The sequence below is a fragment of the Tarenaya hassleriana genome, unplaced genomic scaffold (genome assembly GCF_000463585.1).
Source record: "Tarenaya hassleriana unplaced genomic scaffold, ASM46358v1 Cleome29, whole genome shotgun sequence".
NCBI classification, from domain to species: Eukaryota; Viridiplantae; Streptophyta; class Magnoliopsida; order Brassicales; family Cleomaceae; genus Tarenaya; species Tarenaya hassleriana.
In genome coordinates, this window is record NW_010966092.1 from 1,963,549 (window position 1) to 1,981,837 (window position 18,289).

The following is an 18,289-nucleotide window of genomic DNA, read 5'->3' on the forward strand; positions in this document are numbered from 1 at the left end:
CCCCCCAATCTACTACCGCACATCCATCTGTTTCATATTTACAACTTCCCCTCACCACAAAAAAAAAAAAAAAACATCATCACCAATCACCATCACCTGTTATTCTCCTGTCTCACCCCAAGTATGGCAAACACCAGCAATCTACGCTAGTAGTTCTTGAGATTCAACAATGATCTTCTTCGTGTTCTTCAGTTCTTGACTACTTATTCTCTATAACATAATCACCATCCGTCTACTACGTGGTGGCGTCGCGTTGGCGAGTGGCCCAAGTCGAGCTCAAAGCCCGAAGGCGTTGAAAATACTCGCCCAGTGCGAGCAGTCCCCTCGCCGCCTGTCGTGTGGTTAAGATCCGATACATCTGCTGCAGCGTCTCGTGTCTGAGATGATCAGCCTGTCAAGAATCAGACCCATCTGTCAGATTTCTCTCTCAAGAACCATACTATACTTTCACACATATCCTGTCCTGATATTTTTAATGATAAAGATGCAACCTTTTTTTTCTTACCTGATTAATGAAGCTGACAAGAGCCTCCAACCTCTCCATCGCAGAGTTCATCTGAGGAATGTAACTTCCTTCCCCGAGTTGTCCGGCCGCTACGCTTTCCGCCAACGTGTGCTGAAGCTTCTCCATCCCCTGTGACAATGCGTCTTCCGCTTGCTGACACGATTGCCTCAGGTTGCATACATCTAGAAGCTGTTGCTCCGTCAATACATCTAAATGTGGCAGGAGAACCTGAAAAAAAAATTCCATCCATCCCTTACAATTAAAAAAAATATCGTCGTAAATCTACAACTGTACTGTTTCTTATTGGAAAGTCCGAGTATCCAAAATTCGGGTATACGAACAATGTATGGGATGAGCCAGATATAATGTGAAGAAAACTTGAAAATTGGGTCCGAATTCAGGTAATAGAGTCCGAGATCAAGTATTACCCGTGGATACCAATTACCAAATGAACGGTAAAGTGATGGTAAAAGAAACGCTTTTGCAAACAGGGGGGATGAAGATTACCTTGAGAAGCTCGGAGGGTCGAAATCCGCCTATCCACAAGAAAAACCGTTCAGCCGAAGTTTTCCACATCCCCGACATGACATAGAAAACATCGGATTTTGCAGCCGAAGACTTCATACGGAAGAGTTCAAAGTAATGTTTCATGACACTGTCGACCAGTATCCGCAGTTCTATGTCACTGACATGACCACTCAAACCCGCTCTTAGCTCGCATATCTGCCTGTTCTGTTCTTCTACCCAATGCCCATATTCCATCTCAAACGCAGCTATAGCTATAAAACAAATGAATCTTTTCTCCATTAGCCAAACTATGTCAGATTTTGTATTGAGGTGAGAATTACAGGGCAGAAGGCGAAAGCTTTATGACAGAAACCTGTGTTCATGTTTCCCGAGAAACCGAGAGAACCAGTATCTACACCGCCACTTACGTAGAAACCCTGAACACGTAAATCTTTGATCAGAAATCGCTGCCATTTGTTGAGATACTTGAATAACAACAAAAGGATACCGATGAATTTCGCTGACCTGCTGTCTAGCTCGTTCGAGCTCTTGCTCTAACTGGATCAACTTCAACCGGCTTGTTTCCAGCTGCTGAACATATGCCTGCAAAAGTAAGCTCCTGGATTGAGTAAACAAACAGAACGGTTTAGGGCATTTTCTAAATGGCTTAGACAGATTATAAGTTTCTTTGTACTTTCTTGCGTAAACGGCTTTTCCTAGCTGCCTCCCGATTCTGTGCAAGACGTCTCTGTATCTGCATTCGCCATTCGATGACACAGTAAGGCTCAATTAGGGGAAGATGAACTAAAACGGTCTGGACAGAAACATTCATGCTTCACCTTATCAGTATGTCTAGATGTCGAAGCTTCTTGGTCAAACTTGTGAGGAGTTCCTGCCGTCCCGTGAGAAGTATCCTCTGACTGGACAAGTTTCATAAGTAGAGAGAGTTAGTGTCTGAAATCCGAAACAAATATCTTCAAGAAACACCGGGGAATGGGAGGGGCAAAGTACCAAGTTATCTAGTTTTGGATTGGACGGCACAATGATAGGGCTCGGCATGTTCAGGCTTCCGTTGCCCTTGAAGCTTTCTCCCCACATGCCCATCTGATGGAGAGGCTCGTACATACCCACCCTTCTTGGCGGTACAAAATGCGTTGAAGTTGTATTCATGTTTCCTCAGCTGGCAAATAAGAGAAGAAAACCTTATGAACTTTTCAGACATAACAGGCGTATCATAAAGGCAAAGCCCCGGTCTCACATTAGCAAAGATAGAAAGAAAGCAAAAGCCTTGGCATCAGCTAATGGAAACAGTGAATCTCCCTTCAAATTCGAGTTAAGAGTTTCAACAAACCTCACATGATGTAGCATTGTAAACGGTTCTAGTTCTACTCGATAGAGAAAATCAAAAGGCGGACGAGATTCCTACAACTTGGGAAGGGCAGTGAAACATATGTTTCAGTGGAAGCAGGAGAAGAACGAATGGTTGTGTCTTTTAAGTCACTTTCCACCGCACAACATGTCAACTCCAGCACCTACTATCTATCTATCCATATGCTCCGATAAGGCAAAATTTTGACTTTGCCCACCAGAGAAGGAAAAAAACCTGTTCTTTTGAAGGTGATAACAGATAAGATCATTGAATCTGTACACTCCTGTATTGCATTCCAAAAACATACCCAATCTTCCAAGGTCCTGTCACTTATTGGGTCTCACTGTTTGCCTTTTATTTGCACTAACGGTGGACCTACCTAAACACCCCCAAATGGAGAAAATCCTTACATTCCCATTGCTACCACTGATCTTAGATTCTTCCACAACAGGGTTCAGTCTCTCTGTACCGTATATTCGTAAGTTGACGACGAAGAACAAATAATAAATGGCATCAAAGGGCGTAATTCAAGAACGAAAGCATCCAAATATCTTGCAAAAGTCGAGATCGTTATCTGGGTTTTCAGAGAGAAAAAAGTTAAGCTTTAGTTTCTACCAGGGTTTTGAGGAAACATTCAATCTGGAGATTGCTGGGCTTTCAGAAAAGAGATGAGCTTTAGCTTTCTAGAGGATGATTATCGGATCCAGTTCTAAAATTCAACAGCGACTAATGACCAAAAAAATAATAATTACGCTAACCAGAAAATCAAAACGAAGCAAGCCCCGGGGTTGTGTTCGGAATATAACGATCGATCCAAAAAACCCGAAAACGGAATTCAAACATCAAAATTGAAAAGCTTCAGGCTTTCAGTGTTGCAGTCATGCAGTAGAACAGAGTAAACAAGCTTCGAAATTTTTCACTCAAGCAGGTACTTGGAATCATAAAATATGATGCCCAGAAACCCTGATTTCGATTTTCTCTCGGTTTCCCAGTAAACAAACAAACCCAATAACATAACCCAGCAAGAACAGAGATCCGAAGCCGAACCTTCTTCACGTCTCTCGCGACAAAGCGGCTTCAAAAACGCGAACTTTTTCCCGCGAAAACCATAAAAGAGAAAAAAAAAATCTTCAGCGACGAAGTGAGAGGCAAAACCTAGAATTCCGCAGTTCAATTCCGGCCGACGACAGAAGGGATAGAATTTCTTCCTTCTGTCCGGAAACCGCAGGTCTCATCATACTAAAGAGGAAGAAGAATCATGTGAGAACACGACAACTTAAAAGAACCCTTGAACGAGTTCTTTAAAATTTCTCTCTTATTAATAATATAGGAGTAGTTTATACATTTTAAATTTCTTTTTTTTTTGGTTCTCTCAGTGATTTTTGTCTTTAATTGTACCTCAAGCGAGTCAAACGAGTTAATGCAGTTTTAATATCCATAATGTATTTTTTTTTCCTTTGATTAATTAAATCAGATTTCTTTCTCTTTGTTTTTTATTCGTCGTGTCTCCATTATCTCGCTGGCATGCGCACCAGGTAGACTTATCCTACGCCATTCGTCTTTAATTTGCGCCCCCGTGATTTAACGGCGAGGTTAACGGTCTTCCGTCGCCGGTAACTAGATGTTTGGCGGCGGAGGTGGAGTACACGCGCGGTGAAGGGCGTGTGGCTAGAGCCTAGGTTTGCAATATTTCGCGGGGAAGAGTGGAGTTTACAACAAGTGTGAAACACGCGCTTGCATGGCGCGTGGAGATTCCGAAGCCGTGAGATTCTGCTTCGTTCTCGAATGACATTGTAACGGCTATTTGAATAATTGGATATATATGCAACGAACAAAAATATTTAATAATATGTTTGGCCATATCAAATAGAATTGATAATCATACGTTAATTCCTTTCCGAGTCATATTATTATTATATGGTGATGAATGTTTCTGTTTACCAAGCAACCTATATTATATTATTATTATTAAGAGTTTTTTTTGTTAAACATTATTATTAAGAGTTTCCTTTTGTTTACCACATACTTTTAATTAATAATTAATTTCCCTCGTTTACCAAAAAAAATAATTAATTGCCCTGATATGATAGTCGTAAAGATCCAAGATCCATATATTATTTGTTTGATTTATTATACTTGTAACTTGTTACATACAATTATATAATATATCATTGTTAAGATGTAAAGTAATTGAATAATTTGTCATATTAATGTTTGATATTTAAAAAAGGGATAAATATAAGATTTACAAGAATCGAATCAATAGAAATGAATATAATCCTCTGCCGACGATCCACATATTCATATATTCCTCTTATAAATTATTAAAATCGTATGATAGTAATATAAACAAATTAAAAGATGAGTCCTCGGGAGGCCAAACAGGCTTAAATATTACAGTTAGTTAGGTGAAGGAATCACCTATTATTACAGCCTTTGATTGTAACATAGTGGCCCTTCAAATACCACAGGAGACAATGTGTGATTCCAACTTGCCCCTAGAATTATTATAAAGTTATAGTCCTAATTCTATATGATTAAAATCACTACGAATGACAGCTTCATATATATATTTAATATGATTTTGATCGGGCGTTTTCTGTTGTATAAAGACGTATGTATATACGCGCGTGTGTGTGTATATATAATATACATGAATAGATACGTCTATATTATAAATGTTGTTCACTGATATTTATTTGCATATGACACTGCTTTTGGCAGGCAGATTCAGTTAGAAATTAAAGGTAAAATGATGTAATAACTATAATAATAATTACTACCCCCATTTCATTTTAATCCTGCGTGGCTTTTGATGTTTAACTTTATCCGACGCTAGTTTTTGTTACACACTAATAAAATCGAAAATTGTATAATTAAATATAATTTTGCACCCTTACGTGACATATTCATGTATGTACACGTACATGGACATGAGCATGACATGCAGATTCATCTGTTTGTCTTTAATTGTGTCTGTGTTTCATGCTCTGTTCTTCAACAGGTTAATGTGTATATTCACGGCCATCTCGAATTCTGCATAATGCATCATCAGTGTAATGACATACTTTCGACACATCGTACGTATAATATATATATATAAAGTGAAGTTTGTGAAAATATATATATATAAAAATCGTAAGCATACGAGAGGATAGAGCTCAATAAATTAGGTACAGTCGAGACCAAAACAATAATAATAATAATAATAATAATAATAATAATAATAATAATAATAAAAGGAAATAAAGGATGTAGCATAGAAAATTAACAGATGGAAGATCTAGTAGGATGGAACTTGCAGCGACAGGATAAGTGTAAGAAATTAGGTACGGTTATTTATTTCTACGTTCAAAACTCTTATATTAATTGTTGAAATTTTCATTTCGGTGCTAATGATATATGTGTAAAGTTACACAATGCATATGATTGGCGGCTTTATCGTTTTGGAGTTCTGGTTGGTCCATCTTGTGACTAGTGATTTTCCCTTTCATATTCTATCCACATATTTAAATAATGCGCATTTTTTTAATATATAATCGGATAACACGAAAAAAAAATATATTAGAGTAATGGGAGAAATAAAGAATTGAGACGTCACGCATAAACTCTTTGCTTTTTTTCCCTATTTGTGGAATTATTCTCAAGTGCCATCTAAAAGTGGTTTGCCACTAAGAATGGCTACATGCATGCATTATGTTGGTCTCACCCTTTTATTCATATCTTTGGCTAAACCCTTATGAAGCAAATTCATATTGACGCCAACAATTATATTTATATGATTGCGTTACTCCGATATTTAGATATAACTTTTGTTTGATCGAACCCTAAATTAATGGGTTGTCCTATTTTACGATATAGGGGCTCAATATCACAAAACAAATTGTTTTTTCAATTGCGGAATGCAGCATAATATTCATACATTAGAAACATACATATATATATATATATATATATATATATATATATAATGTTTGTATGCGTAGACATTAATTATACATAGGTTATTTAAATAAATTTTGTTCACCTTTTTGTTTAAACGTTTAAAGATGGGGGATTTAATATGTTACGTGGGTAATTTAGTGCATAAAACATGTCATTTCTTGGATCCATGCAATTGCACGTGCATGCTCTTAAAAGATTATTTAAACATTACATACATATATATATATATATATATATATATAGTAGAGAGAATATAAAAGAAATCTACCATATGTCGTTTAAACCGGGGACGTTTTACTATTTAGAAGTAAAGCAACCTTTGGTGGCCATTGTTGGACCATATGTACACGCTTTCCCGCATATAATATATGTGATTTTGTATATAATACAGAGATATCTGCGCACATATATAATATGTATATGCATTTTGAGATTTAAACGACATCGATCGGGTCATTGATTGCGTCATATGGTTATGGAACCTGATTAGGCACTTCACTCGTCGATTTTGTATATAATAGAGTAGAAAAGTCCCATCTTCGAAAATATACCGGATTTTATTTATATATATATAACCAAAAAACAGAAATGTTTGTATACAAAAAAATATTAAAGAGTATATAGAGATTACAAGAACCAAGAAACAGCATTGCACGTATTTATTCTTTGTTTGTAGGACCAAGAAAGTATATATATATATATATATTGAAAAGCTTCATATAATATACTTAATTTTTTACATAAATCAAATAAAATAATCAATTTTAGATTCTAAAATAAAATAAGAAAACACTTAAAATATTCAGAAAATATATTCGTTAAATGTAGCGCAAACTGGAGTATGCACCGTGCACATAATAAAATAGCCATTATATTTTATTTTTTTTGGTAATGAATAGCCATTATATTATTGCTACCATTGATGCGTTACTTATTAAGAACACAACAAAACATGATATTTATAGTTATAATGAAAAATAACTTCAGAATGTAATATATATATATATATATATATATACATAATATATAACACGCATCTATGACCGTTGTTGAAGGGGGAAAGAGATACATTAGGCGGAGAATCTATTAAAAGAAAGAGGGAGATATCAAACATATATAATCCGAATATAGCTTATATAAAATAAAAATAGGCATGAATTAGGTCTATAGTGCGCAGAGGATTAATAATCATTTAATTAATGATTATTAATCCTTGTCTTTAAGGATCATTAATGCATATATGTGTGTGTGTGTGTAACGTGAAAGCTGCATAGACAGAAGGAGATCCATTTATCCACATATATAGGTGTAAAGTTGTTATGATTTAGATAGAATTAAAGAAATTATATTAATTAATAACACTAGTACATTTTTTATAATTCAAATTATAACTTGGTAGGATTTTGTTTGTGCATGAACAATTTTCTTTCTTGGCATGGGGTCAACTAAATTGTTATCAAATGCAATATTTGAAAAAAAATATATCATTTAAGGACTTTATACAATATCATGGACTTAACTCTATTTAACAGATTTATCCAAGTATTTTATTAAATCCCAACTTGGAACCTTAATATATATACATGTATATTAAGAATACGAGATAAATAAAGATATTTCATGTAGAGATATAGTCTCCAAAAAGATGGCTTCGAGAAGAGAATAATAACAGTATTACTACTATTTCTGCTTTTATTTTTTTAAGAAATAAAGGATGTCCAGTCTGAGCAGAGCGTGAGTAAGGTTCTGTCCGAGGTCATCGATAAGTTTGGTCGCATCGACGTTCTCGTCAACAACGCCGGCGTCCAGTGCGTCGGACCTCTCGCCGAGCTTCCCTTGTCCGCCATGGAAAACACCTTCAACACCAATGTGTTTGGTAAGAAATTCGCATTCAATTGGAATCTCTCAGTTCCCCCCTTACTCACACACGAACTGGTAGGGAAAAAAAGGGAAAGGAACCAAAGTACCAACTTTCATGGTTTGACAAGCTTCTCGTTTTGGATTTATATTATTTTGCAACGTTTTTGTTTTTCATAAATAGTAGGCATGTACGGACATTGGATTAGTTTTTCATGTCTCAATATCGGATTCTCCTTAGGACCGCGAATGTAATGATGGGTATTAGAGAAAAAAAAAATACGATAATATATATTTTGTTCACTTGCAATATTGTGATAATATATATATTTTTTATTTTCGTGATAATAATTTTTTAGATAACCGGACCAAACCCAAACCGCGTAGGACAAGGTTAATATTCAAGGCCCAATTTCTTCGGCATTTAAACATGATGGGCTTTGACGGATTTAGGCTTCAAACATATCATATATGACTAGTTCCGCTTTGTGAATATAAATTTATAATTATACCTAATAACACAAAATATGACCAATTTAATATTTTTCGCATTTACCTGAAATTATACAAGAATGTATAATATAAGATAATGTATAAATGCTTGACGTGGCAAGGAAATTAATTAAAGAGAGCAAAATAATGTTTTGCCTCTCTTCGTCTATAGGAACGAGATGGCGACACGTGCAAAATTTATGCTGCAATTATTACATTCACATTCACACGTGTTTAGACAAGGAGTAAGTAAAACCAGCAGCCGTAAACCGGTGGGTCCCACGGTTATCACATTTTCCACGTACGTACTAAAACAGGTTTTATTTTCTCCAGTTATTAAAAAAATATTAAATATTATTTTATTGATATAATACTTTTAATAAAGTTACGTGTATATTGACAAAATCAAATTTAAAATAATATTTTTGGAGGAGAGAAGAAACAATTGGGATGTAGATGGTATCAATAAACCAACCGAGCCCATGTTCTTCTAAAACCACCGACCAGGAATCTAAATATTTAAATAATTATTATTTTGTTGGTTTATTTTATGATTTAAAATGGGGAAAAATGCACCGAATCAACTCAAGCCTTATCCAAACACAAAAAGCACTATAAAAACCTCTCGAGTTCAATTTCCTTGGCAATAATTCATAAAAAAAAATTCTTTGGCATTAAACCGGAGATAACCGGAGAGAGAAAGAGAGATGGCAGACATCGCGATCTTAGTGGCGGAGGAGTACGAGAGGAGACTGAAACAGACGGCGGAAGAGAAAATGTCGCCGGCGATGGGTTACCGGAAAAATTCGCCGGAGACGGCGAAGAAGATGCTGACGTTTGAAGATGTCGAGAAGAAGATGGAGAGTTTCAAGAGGAAGTTTGAGGCCAAGTCACAGTTTGCCCTCGCTGCCTCCTGTGGCCTTTTCTCTGCTTGATTTCAACCCCAAAAAAAATACTCTTATGTTTCTTCTAACTGTTTTTTTTTTGTTCTCAAATTCCATTTTCATCGAGAATGGGACATCATTACAAGTAAATATGTTAATTACTGTCTTTGTCCCAAATCCAATTTAATGCAATTTGCTTTAATTCGCCAATGTATTGGTTTGGGCCTGTAGGCCCAACTTAAATATACGAATCTTATTGGATTGGGTCATTGGGCCCAAATAGGTTTGGTCTAAAATTCCAGAAGTTCATCGTCTCGAAGCTTTATCCAAAACCTACGGCGAAAGAGTTGCATATTCAACATGTAAAATATGTTCTTTCCCTCAAAATGCCACACCCGAGAAATGCATGACGGAACTTTTTAAGATATAAATGTACACAGGAAAATATTAATTATCGATCCAACTTTGATGTACGTGGAATATAATAATTATCTAAAATTAGTTTACAAAAATAAAATGTCAGAGAATGAAATAACATTGTATCGAGGACAAATAAAAGTAACAATTGTTTTAGGGCCCATTTATTCCAAGGTGGAGCGGTGGGAGTATTTCTACCCGAAACCTAGAGAATAGAGATCTCCGAATGGGAAGCGAAGAGGAGATTCCGGTGGTTGTGATCACGGGATGCTCCCAGGGAGGGATAGGCCACGCGCTCGCGCGTGCCTTCTCCGAGAAAGGTTGCAGGGTGGTGGCGACGAGCCGATCGCGGCGGACGATGGCGGACCTCGACCAGGATCCGAGGTTCTTCGTCCAGGAGATGGATGTCCAGTCTGAGCAGAGCGTGAGTAAGGTTCTGTCCGAGGTCATCGATAAGTTTGGTCGCATCGACGTTCTCGTCAACAACGCCGGCGTCCAGTGCGTCGGACCTCTCGCCGAGCTTCCCTTGTCCGCCATGGAAAACACCTTCAACACCAATGTGTTTGGTAAGAAATTCGCATTCAATTGGAATCTCTCAGTTCCCCCCTTACTCACACACGAACTGCAATTGTGTTTCCGGCATTACTTCCGATTCGTCATTTCCATTTCTTTTTCCTCTTTCATGTGCGATTAGAGAGTGTGCTTGGTGAAAAAGTACCGGTTCGGTGATTAATCATTCGGATGTGGAGAAAACCTTCTTATCGAATGATGATTTATGAGGAAAGGTGGAAGTCGGCTATTGCAATTGCGGTCTTTCCTCTTTGGCTAAGTTCTGAGAATGTATTGCTAAGGATGAATCTGCCAATGCAGGTTCCATGAGGATGGTCCAAGCTGTTGTTCCTCACATGGCCTCTAAGAAAAAGGGGAAGATTGTGAACATTGGGAGCATCACAGTTATGGCGCCAGGGCCTTGGGCTGGAGTCTATACAGCATCCAAAGCTGCTCTTCATGCCCTGAACGACACCTTGAGGTTCGATCTTTATCTTTGTTCAATCACTCCTTTGTCTTGTCTTGAGCTTGATGTCACCCGCTATTCTTTACTAGAAACAGCGTCCAATACAATCACAATCATTTTCACTCTGTTTAGATGTGATTTCTGTCTATACGGATACATAAAGAATTCACGGTTACAACTGTATGAAAAGCTGGTTGCAGTGAAGGCGCAATGAAATTAGGTTCTCCATCTTTCATCATCATGAGTTCTGATCTCTTTTGTAGGTTAAAGAGATTTTTTCGTGATTTGGGTAGTTATTCATGTTTTTTCGTCTTTAGGTTGGAGCTCAGACACTTTGGAATAGATGTCATAAACGTTGTCCCAGGAGGCATCAGATCAAACATAGCAAACTCCGCTGTATCGACCTTCAACCGGATGCCTGAACTGAAACTATACAAACCTTTCGAGGAGTCTATCCGGGAAAGGGCGTTCCTGTCACAGAAGATTAATCCGACCCCCGCAGAAACATTCGCCAAAGACACAGTGGCTGTGGTCCTGAAGAAAAATCCTCCCCCTTGGTTCTCTTCAGGCCGGTACTCTACTGTCATGGCAGTCATGCACCATCTCCCCATTGGTGTCAAAGATTTCCTCTTGAAGACCTTCATGAAAGGTTAGACAAAACTTGCACTTCAACTTGTTGAGATACGATGAACAAAACCAGGTTATATGTTAACCGAGAACCATTGTGAAGATTTCTCTCCTGTTCCAATGTACTTTTGAATAAGTTGTTTCCTGACAATACAAAACGAATAGACCATTTCACTTTGGTAAGAAGACTAACAAAGCTCAGTGACAGAGTAGTAGAGTACAACACCACAAAGTAGAAAAGGAGGATCAAAGATGGGACCAAACTGAACCAGTTCACAGGACAATTATTGGATCCTCCACGTCTGCGGACCTTTGGTACAAACATTTCGTTGGCCAAGAAGGGGGTCACCATTCCACAGCTTTTGAGGCATTAGTCAGCATGATGCGACCCAACCCAAGCCATGCATTATCCAAATTACATTCAGAACATGAGGTGGTCAGGACTAACTTAACTCACATAGCTAACTCTCTAACTAAACAATAGACTCTCAAAAACCCTACGAATGGTGCGGTTGTCCATAATACATCATCCCTGGTGGCTGCAGCGGCTGGAAAGTGCGACCCTGTTGAGATTGCTGAGGTGGGTTTGCCGGCATTTGCAGCGGCGGCAGCGGTTGATTCCCGGGGCCCATCATATGCGGTGGCGGTGGTGGCGGCGGCATTAATGGGATATTACTGAAACCGTAAGGGTTCATTCCGGGCGGTTGAAGGAACTGTTGGGTCGTCGGTTGAAGGAACTGTGTCTGGTTCTGGACAGTGGTCTGAGGTAACATGGCCGAGTTGTTGTTGTTGTAAGAAGGGTTTGGCGGAACAAAAGTATTAGTATTGTCCGAAACAGGAACCGAACTCTCTGGTTTCGACGACAGGCTGGCAGTCTTTGTAGCTTCCGCTGCCAATGAAGATAGAACAGACTGCATAATCATATGCGAGGAGGTACACGACGAGAGCTTATCAGCAACCATGGCAGCAAGTGATCCGGTCATGGCTTTCGGAGCTTGACCAATGTCGAGTGTTGTCGGGACAGTAACTGGGACAGTGGTTGTCGGTTTGGGCAACACATAATCCTCATCCTTGAGCCATTTCTGCATGTTTTCAGCTTCTTCTCTCTGTTCTTGTCCTGCCTGATAAATTAACAAAGAGGTATCAGGGAAATATCGTTGCGTAAAAACCACAACACGAGGTAGAAAAGAGGACAGAACATACCCGGATCTGAGTTTGAAGGTTCTCCAGTTCGGATTCCTGACAAGAATTCTCGGGAAATAAGCACAAGGTGTGATGATGAAAGACATTCTCGGAATTATTGAACTTGGAAATTTCGCAAAAGCCATTACCTGTTGGTTTAGAGCTTCTCTCAACTGGTTTACAAGCTTCAATCGATTTCCTTCGACCGATTTAAGTTTCTCGACACAATCTTTCAAAATTTTCACTTCCTCTTCCAGTTCTTCCGCCAACTCTTTTCTTCTCGGGTCTTTCGCTGCAGAGATTTAAACATTCGCCATGTTTTAGAGACAGAGCGTTCGCATCAAAGGTGATTCGGACAAGGTCGGGGTCATGCCATATCAACTGTTAGCTTACCAGTAGAGCAGGCGTCTTTAACGTCTTTCTCCATCTTTCTTATATGTTTAACTGCGAACTTGCACTTATTCATCTCTGTCTCCTCACTCGAGTTCTCAACCTGGACCAAATGATATGCTGATGCTATCTTCTCGGCTATACCTCCACTCGACGATTTCTGGTTACAAAATGCAAATGAACCGATAAAAAAACTCAAAGTTACCGGAAACCCAAACGGGAAATCTCCTGAAAGCTTAGAGAAAGATCGAGATATTGGCGGCATTACCATTCTAGATGATTTGGAATCACGTTTTGAAGATTTGGATCCTCGTAATCGTTTTTTCCCGACGTCGAGGGGAGGGGGAGCTTCATCTCCGAGCATTACGTCTCTGAGGCTCTTCGAGCGGGAGCCAAAGACTTTCCTTTCTTCCCATATATTAACCTATCAGTCATACCAGCAGAAAATCAATAGGTTAAAAAAAAGTTTCACATGGTTCCTAAAGCAGATACAGAATTTCACAAACTCAATGCTACTTCCCCTGTTAGGGATTGAGCCGAATGACATGAGAAACTTAGAAAAGGTAAGAAAAAGATTTTCTACAACAAACTAATTATAACATCAAGCACACTGTCTCTCGATATGGAAATTTATATCAGACCGTAACAGTCAAAAAGACATAAGTACAGAAAGGAACAACATTAGCATAAAAAAAAAACAAGAGATGCGTTTCAACCAATCCACAAGACACGTTCTTTCTGCGACTAATGATACACATTCAAACACGAAAATTGCATACCCAATTCGAAATGCCAAGTTTTTCATTCAACACTTATAGAACAGATAAATCATTCATCAAGAACACAAACGCCAACAAGAAGGATTCTTTTTTCCACTCACCAAACGCGAGACAACGCCTTTTCCCCGTTCATCTCCCTTGGAAACTATATCCTTGAGAGCCCCCGGCAGTACCTTCCAGAATTCGGACACGAACTCATTGCCCTGACGCTTGCTGTTCTGAAGGATGTCGTTGGCGAGGTACAAGAGAGGCACTTTCTGCGCCATCTCTGTACTGTGGAACTGTTTCTCCCATGTCGTTACCACCAATTCCGCATGGCTCCGATGAAATATACACCAATGGGACAAAGCTTAATTCAGAGAAAAAAGGGTCAATAACCAAAGCTTCAGGACAGAGACAAACAGTTTCATGAACAACAAAGAGAAATCACGACATTAGATTAGATCAAAGGTAGGAAGAAGCAATCAAACGAGGTTACTTTCGATGGATTGCTGAGTGCTGTTGAGCTTGGCGAGCTTATCAATCAGGATCTGTTCACTGAACGCACTACTCATCCCACCCGAACTGTCGACAAATCGAAGAAAACCACCAAAACAAAACCCTAGAAGTAGAAATTCCACGGAGGAGGAAGAAGCTGAAACCCTAAGCAATTTCCAACAATTGGAGGGAGAACGAACTGGGGCAGAAGAAAAAGCGCCGAAGTATCGTCAATCGAGGGGAATTTGACGGATGATACGGTGGAGCAGGAGGAATTTCGCGGCGGAGCGACGGCGGAGGATGAAAGGAGAACCCTAGGAGAGGAAGGTGGAGCCTGGATAAGAGGGGGAGAGTCCCGACACGACGACGTTTACCGCAAATCGAGCCTTAAGCGAGAGAGAGAGAATCGCAGAGAACATTAGGGGAGGTGTTTTTTTTTTTGGTTTCCTTCTGTCCAAACGGCGTCTATCATGTTTTTTCTTTTCCTTTTTTTTTTGTTTGAAATGCAAATGCGAACAAAAAGATAGCCAAAGTTCTCAACTTTTTTTTCTAGAAAAAAAGTATATAATAGCATCGCCGTGAGACTTACCGGTGAAATTATTGAAATTGTAAATAAACGTAATATTGTGGAATTACAAATACCGAAAATGTTTGGAAGAAATCGTAAACTAAACCGGTCGGAAGTATAATATTTTATTGTTTAATGGGTTCCTAAACACGTAATTAACCAAACCGGACCGATACCGTAATAATTGGCAGTACACGTGGAACGTAGCCGTTGGGGGTAATTACGTCTTTTCCCACCCTACCCTCGTCCCTCTCTTCAACTTTCTGCTTCCAGTCACTCCTCACAGAGAGTACCGATAGAGCTTTCCGACCACCACCCTCTCTCTCTCCCCCTTTGTTCGAGAATCCTAGATCGTGTTCGCTGCTCGGAAAAAAAAAACCCTAGCTTGACAATGGCGTTACAATCTCCGATTTTTCTGCTCCTTTTTCTGGTTCTCGCGACGGAGAAGAGCGTGAGCGTCGCTTCAGTGTTCTCGTCGAGGCTGATTCACCGGTTCTCCGAAGAAGCCGTGGCTTCGATTGCTTCCCGTGCGGGTCGAAACTGGTCGGGTTCGTGGCCGGAGAAGCGGAGCTTGGAGTATTACCGACTGCTCACGAACAGTGATCTTCGACGGCAGAAGATGAAGCTCGGACCCAAGTCTCAGTTCCTCTTTCCTTCGGAAGGAAGCGAAACGATGGGATTGGGGAATGACTTTGGATGGTATGCTCTTTTGTTCTCGTGACAATTCCCCATTTCTGGGTATTTCCAGTCTATACAGTTAGGTTTTCTCGCCTTTTTGTTGTGTGGAACTGTACCTTTGTTTAAGGGAATTTTCTATTAATTGTCGGTGATTAATGGCATAAAATTAGAATATTCTGATTATTCATCGCAGTTTCAGTTTAGACACCAGATTCTGGAATCGAGAAATGAAAAAAGTTGAAAACTTTAACCACTTCTCTTCCCTTCCCCCCCCCCCCCCCCATTAACGGCTAAGGCCTAAGCTTCACATAGATACTCTGCCTTATGGAAACGATCAATATTTCATTGTGTTGGTTGGTTGGTACATTGCTTCCAGGCTTCACTACATGTGGATCGACATAGGGACACCAAACGTTTCGTTTCTTGTGGCATTGGATGCTGGCAGTGATCTACTCTGGGTTCCCTGCAATTGCTTGCAATGTGCTCCTCTATCTTCCACTTACTATAGCAGTCTGGTATGATGTTCTCATCTTGTTGCTTATGCTCGAATATCGGTGTGTATAGAACTGGGAGTCCAATAGGTTTTGTCAGCAGGCCCGGTTATTTGTGTTGTGTTTGAAGTGCACAGAATGTCGGGTTCAGCACTTATTTCCACTGATTGATTGGCAGATGCTTCCTCGTGTTTGGGGCGTCTATTCTGCAGGACAGAGATCTGAACGAGTATGATCCATCCAGTTCAAGCACCAGCAAATTCCTCTCATGTGAGCATCGATTGTGTGATTCAGCTCCAAACTGTCAGAATCCAGTGGAGCAATGCCCTTACACAGTTAACTATGCCACCGAAAACACCTCGAGTTCTGGATTGCTTGTCGAGGACATATTACATCTTAGATCTGGTAGAAGCGATGGACTGAATGCCTCTGTCAGGGCTCGGGTCATCATAGGGTGAGTTAAGTAAAAGCAGACAGGATGTCTGTTCGAGCATTTGTTTTCTTGAAACTGTGGTTTTGTTTTTTCTCTCTCACTTGTGTTGCTGTCCTGATTGCAGATGTGGTAAGAAGCAAAGTGGGGGTTACTTGGAAGGGGTTGCTCCAGATGGTTTAATGGGTTTAGGGCTTGGCGAAATTTCGGTTCCCAGTTTTCTTGCTAAAGCAGGATTGGTGCGGAATTCTTTCTCATTGTGCTTTCGAGAAGATCATTCGGGGAGAATCTACTTCGGTGACATGGGACCGTCTTTGCAACAGTCAACACGATTCCTTCCTCTGAACAACAAATAGTATGAACGAACACTATCTATGCTGTATTCCGGCGATTTCTTAGCAGTTGAATTCAGTATATTGTCCCACTTTTGCTTTACATTCTGGTTTACTGACTGTCTTTTTACTTCAGTATTACCTACATTGTCGGGGTGGATACTTGCTGTGTCGGTAATTCCTGTCTTAAGGGATCCAATTTCAGAACACTCATTGACAGTGGATCATCCTTTACTTATCTTCCGGAAGCGATATACCAGAAAGTTGCATATGAGGTGCTTTCTCTACTTATGGTTTGACGAGTTTTCGTATTAGCCGTCGTCTCATTTTGCTGTCATGTGCAACAGTTTGATAGACGTATAAACGCTACAATTTCAAGCTTTGATGGTTTCCCATGGGAGTACTGCTATAAAACCAGGTAAACTGCTCCTTACCGAACTCTTTTTTTCTGGTTAAGTGCTTCGTTTTTTATATCTGTGAAATTTTCTGTTTACGAGCTTCCACAATATTCCGTTTTCACTTTTTTTTTATATATATATGGTGGATATAGTGTCGAGCCCGAGCTACCGACAATGAAACTCATGTTTTCACCCAACAACAGTTTTGTGATCCGTGATCCAATCTTCAGGATCTACCAAGATCAGGTTTACACCATTTCAATTCTTCTACTTTTGGTAAAAAAAACCGAGATTTATACTTTGGATGGGCAATGAGGATTTTCGTATAAAGTGATCAACCTCTGTGCGAATAATGCTGCAGGAGCTGTTAGGATTTTGCTTGGCTGTGCAACCTGTGGAAGAAGACTTAGGAATCATTGGACGTATAATCCTTCTCTTCCTTCTATGAACATTCAGAAACCGGGTCTTCATGTATTTACGCGTCTTTTGCAGAGAACTTCATGACGGGATATCGGTTGGTTTTCGATAGAGAGAACATGAAATTAAGCTGGTCTGCCTCAAAATGTGAGCTTTCCTTCCCGGGCTTAGCTTACGTCACGTTAGAAATATATATCCATTACATCAGACACAGCCGGCTTTCCGAGATTGATCCAAGCGCTGGTTTTTCAGGTCGGGATCTAAGCAACGATAAGATATCTCCATGGCCTTCCCCGAACAAAACCTCGCCGTATCCGTTACCGACAGACGAACAGCAGAGCAGCCATGGAAATGCGGGAGTTCCCCCTGCAGTTGCCGGTAGAACTCTGTCCGGATCATCAACGGCGGCATCTCTTCTGGTTACACCATCTGTCTTCTATTCCCTCAGCTTACTTACGCTCTTGCATGCGTTTCTATATTGCATGTAGAAAGAAAAGAATCCACTCCCCCCCCCCCCCTCCTCCCCCAC

At 39.7% G+C, this 18,289-nt stretch overlaps 5 protein-coding genes across 8 annotated transcripts; 3 read left to right on the forward strand and 2 right to left on the reverse strand.

Annotated features, from left to right (window-relative positions):
• Positions 1 to 6: 6 nt before the first annotated feature.
• LOC104818482 (transcription factor TGA1) lies at positions 7 to 3,683 on the reverse strand. 4 transcript variants are annotated; one of them, XM_010548096.1, is made up of 9 exons: positions 3,537 to 3,683; positions 2,024 to 2,192; positions 1,852 to 1,932; positions 1,707 to 1,766; positions 1,538 to 1,615; positions 1,386 to 1,449; positions 1,013 to 1,284; positions 506 to 733; positions 7 to 391 (listed from the first exon to the last, which is right to left on the reverse strand). In XM_010548096.1, exons 2-9 carry the CDS (start codon positions 2,180 to 2,182, stop codon positions 236 to 238), a joined length of 1,098 nt encoding a protein of 365 aa, XP_010546398.1. In that variant the 5' UTR covers positions 2,183 to 2,192; positions 3,537 to 3,683; the 3' UTR covers positions 7 to 235. The 4 variants fall into 4 exon arrangements, with proteins under 4 accessions (XP_010546398.1, XP_010546397.1, XP_010546400.1 ...); XM_010548095.1 differs by having other exon boundaries at positions 3,429 to 3,683; XM_010548098.1 differs by lacking the exon at positions 3,537 to 3,683 and adding an exon at positions 2,439 to 3,394.
• A 5,599-nt stretch (positions 3,684 to 9,282) lies between these two features.
• LOC109116864 lies at positions 9,283 to 9,804 on the forward strand. Its single transcript, XM_019203083.1, has one exon. It carries the CDS (start codon positions 9,383 to 9,385, stop codon positions 9,608 to 9,610), a length of 228 nt encoding a protein of 75 aa, XP_019058628.1. The 5' UTR covers positions 9,283 to 9,382; the 3' UTR covers positions 9,611 to 9,804.
• Positions 9,805 to 10,131: 327 nt separating this feature from the next.
• LOC104818484 (NADPH-dependent 1-acyldihydroxyacetone phosphate reductase) lies at positions 10,132 to 11,787 on the forward strand. The gene is made up of 3 exons (XM_010548100.1): positions 10,132 to 10,542; positions 10,847 to 11,006; positions 11,309 to 11,787. The coding sequence occupies exons 1-3, from the start codon at positions 10,203 to 10,205 to the stop codon at positions 11,643 to 11,645; spliced, it is 837 nt and encodes a 278-aa protein (XP_010546402.1). The 5' UTR covers positions 10,132 to 10,202; the 3' UTR covers positions 11,646 to 11,787.
• A 64-nt stretch (positions 11,788 to 11,851) lies between these two features.
• LOC104818483 (regulation of nuclear pre-mRNA domain-containing protein 1A-like) lies at positions 11,852 to 14,900 on the reverse strand. Its single transcript, XM_010548099.2, has 7 exons — positions 14,448 to 14,900; positions 14,071 to 14,318; positions 13,459 to 13,614; positions 13,194 to 13,350; positions 12,950 to 13,092; positions 12,822 to 12,857; positions 11,852 to 12,739 (listed from the first exon to the last, which is right to left on the reverse strand). The coding sequence occupies exons 1-7, from the start codon at positions 14,521 to 14,523 to the stop codon at positions 12,116 to 12,118; spliced, it is 1,440 nt and encodes a 479-aa protein (XP_010546401.1). The 5' UTR covers positions 14,524 to 14,900; the 3' UTR covers positions 11,852 to 12,115.
• A 392-nt stretch (positions 14,901 to 15,292) lies between these two features.
• On the forward strand, positions 15,293 to 18,280 carry LOC104818485 (aspartic proteinase-like protein 1). The gene is made up of 10 exons (XM_010548101.2): positions 15,293 to 15,713; positions 16,069 to 16,207; positions 16,396 to 16,637; positions 16,741 to 16,968; positions 17,082 to 17,220; positions 17,293 to 17,363; positions 17,496 to 17,589; positions 17,705 to 17,765; positions 17,836 to 17,907; positions 18,013 to 18,280. Exons 1-10 carry the CDS (start codon positions 15,406 to 15,408, stop codon positions 18,246 to 18,248), a joined length of 1,590 nt encoding a protein of 529 aa, XP_010546403.1. The 5' UTR covers positions 15,293 to 15,405; the 3' UTR covers positions 18,249 to 18,280.
• The last annotated feature ends 9 nt before the right edge of the window (positions 18,281 to 18,289 follow it).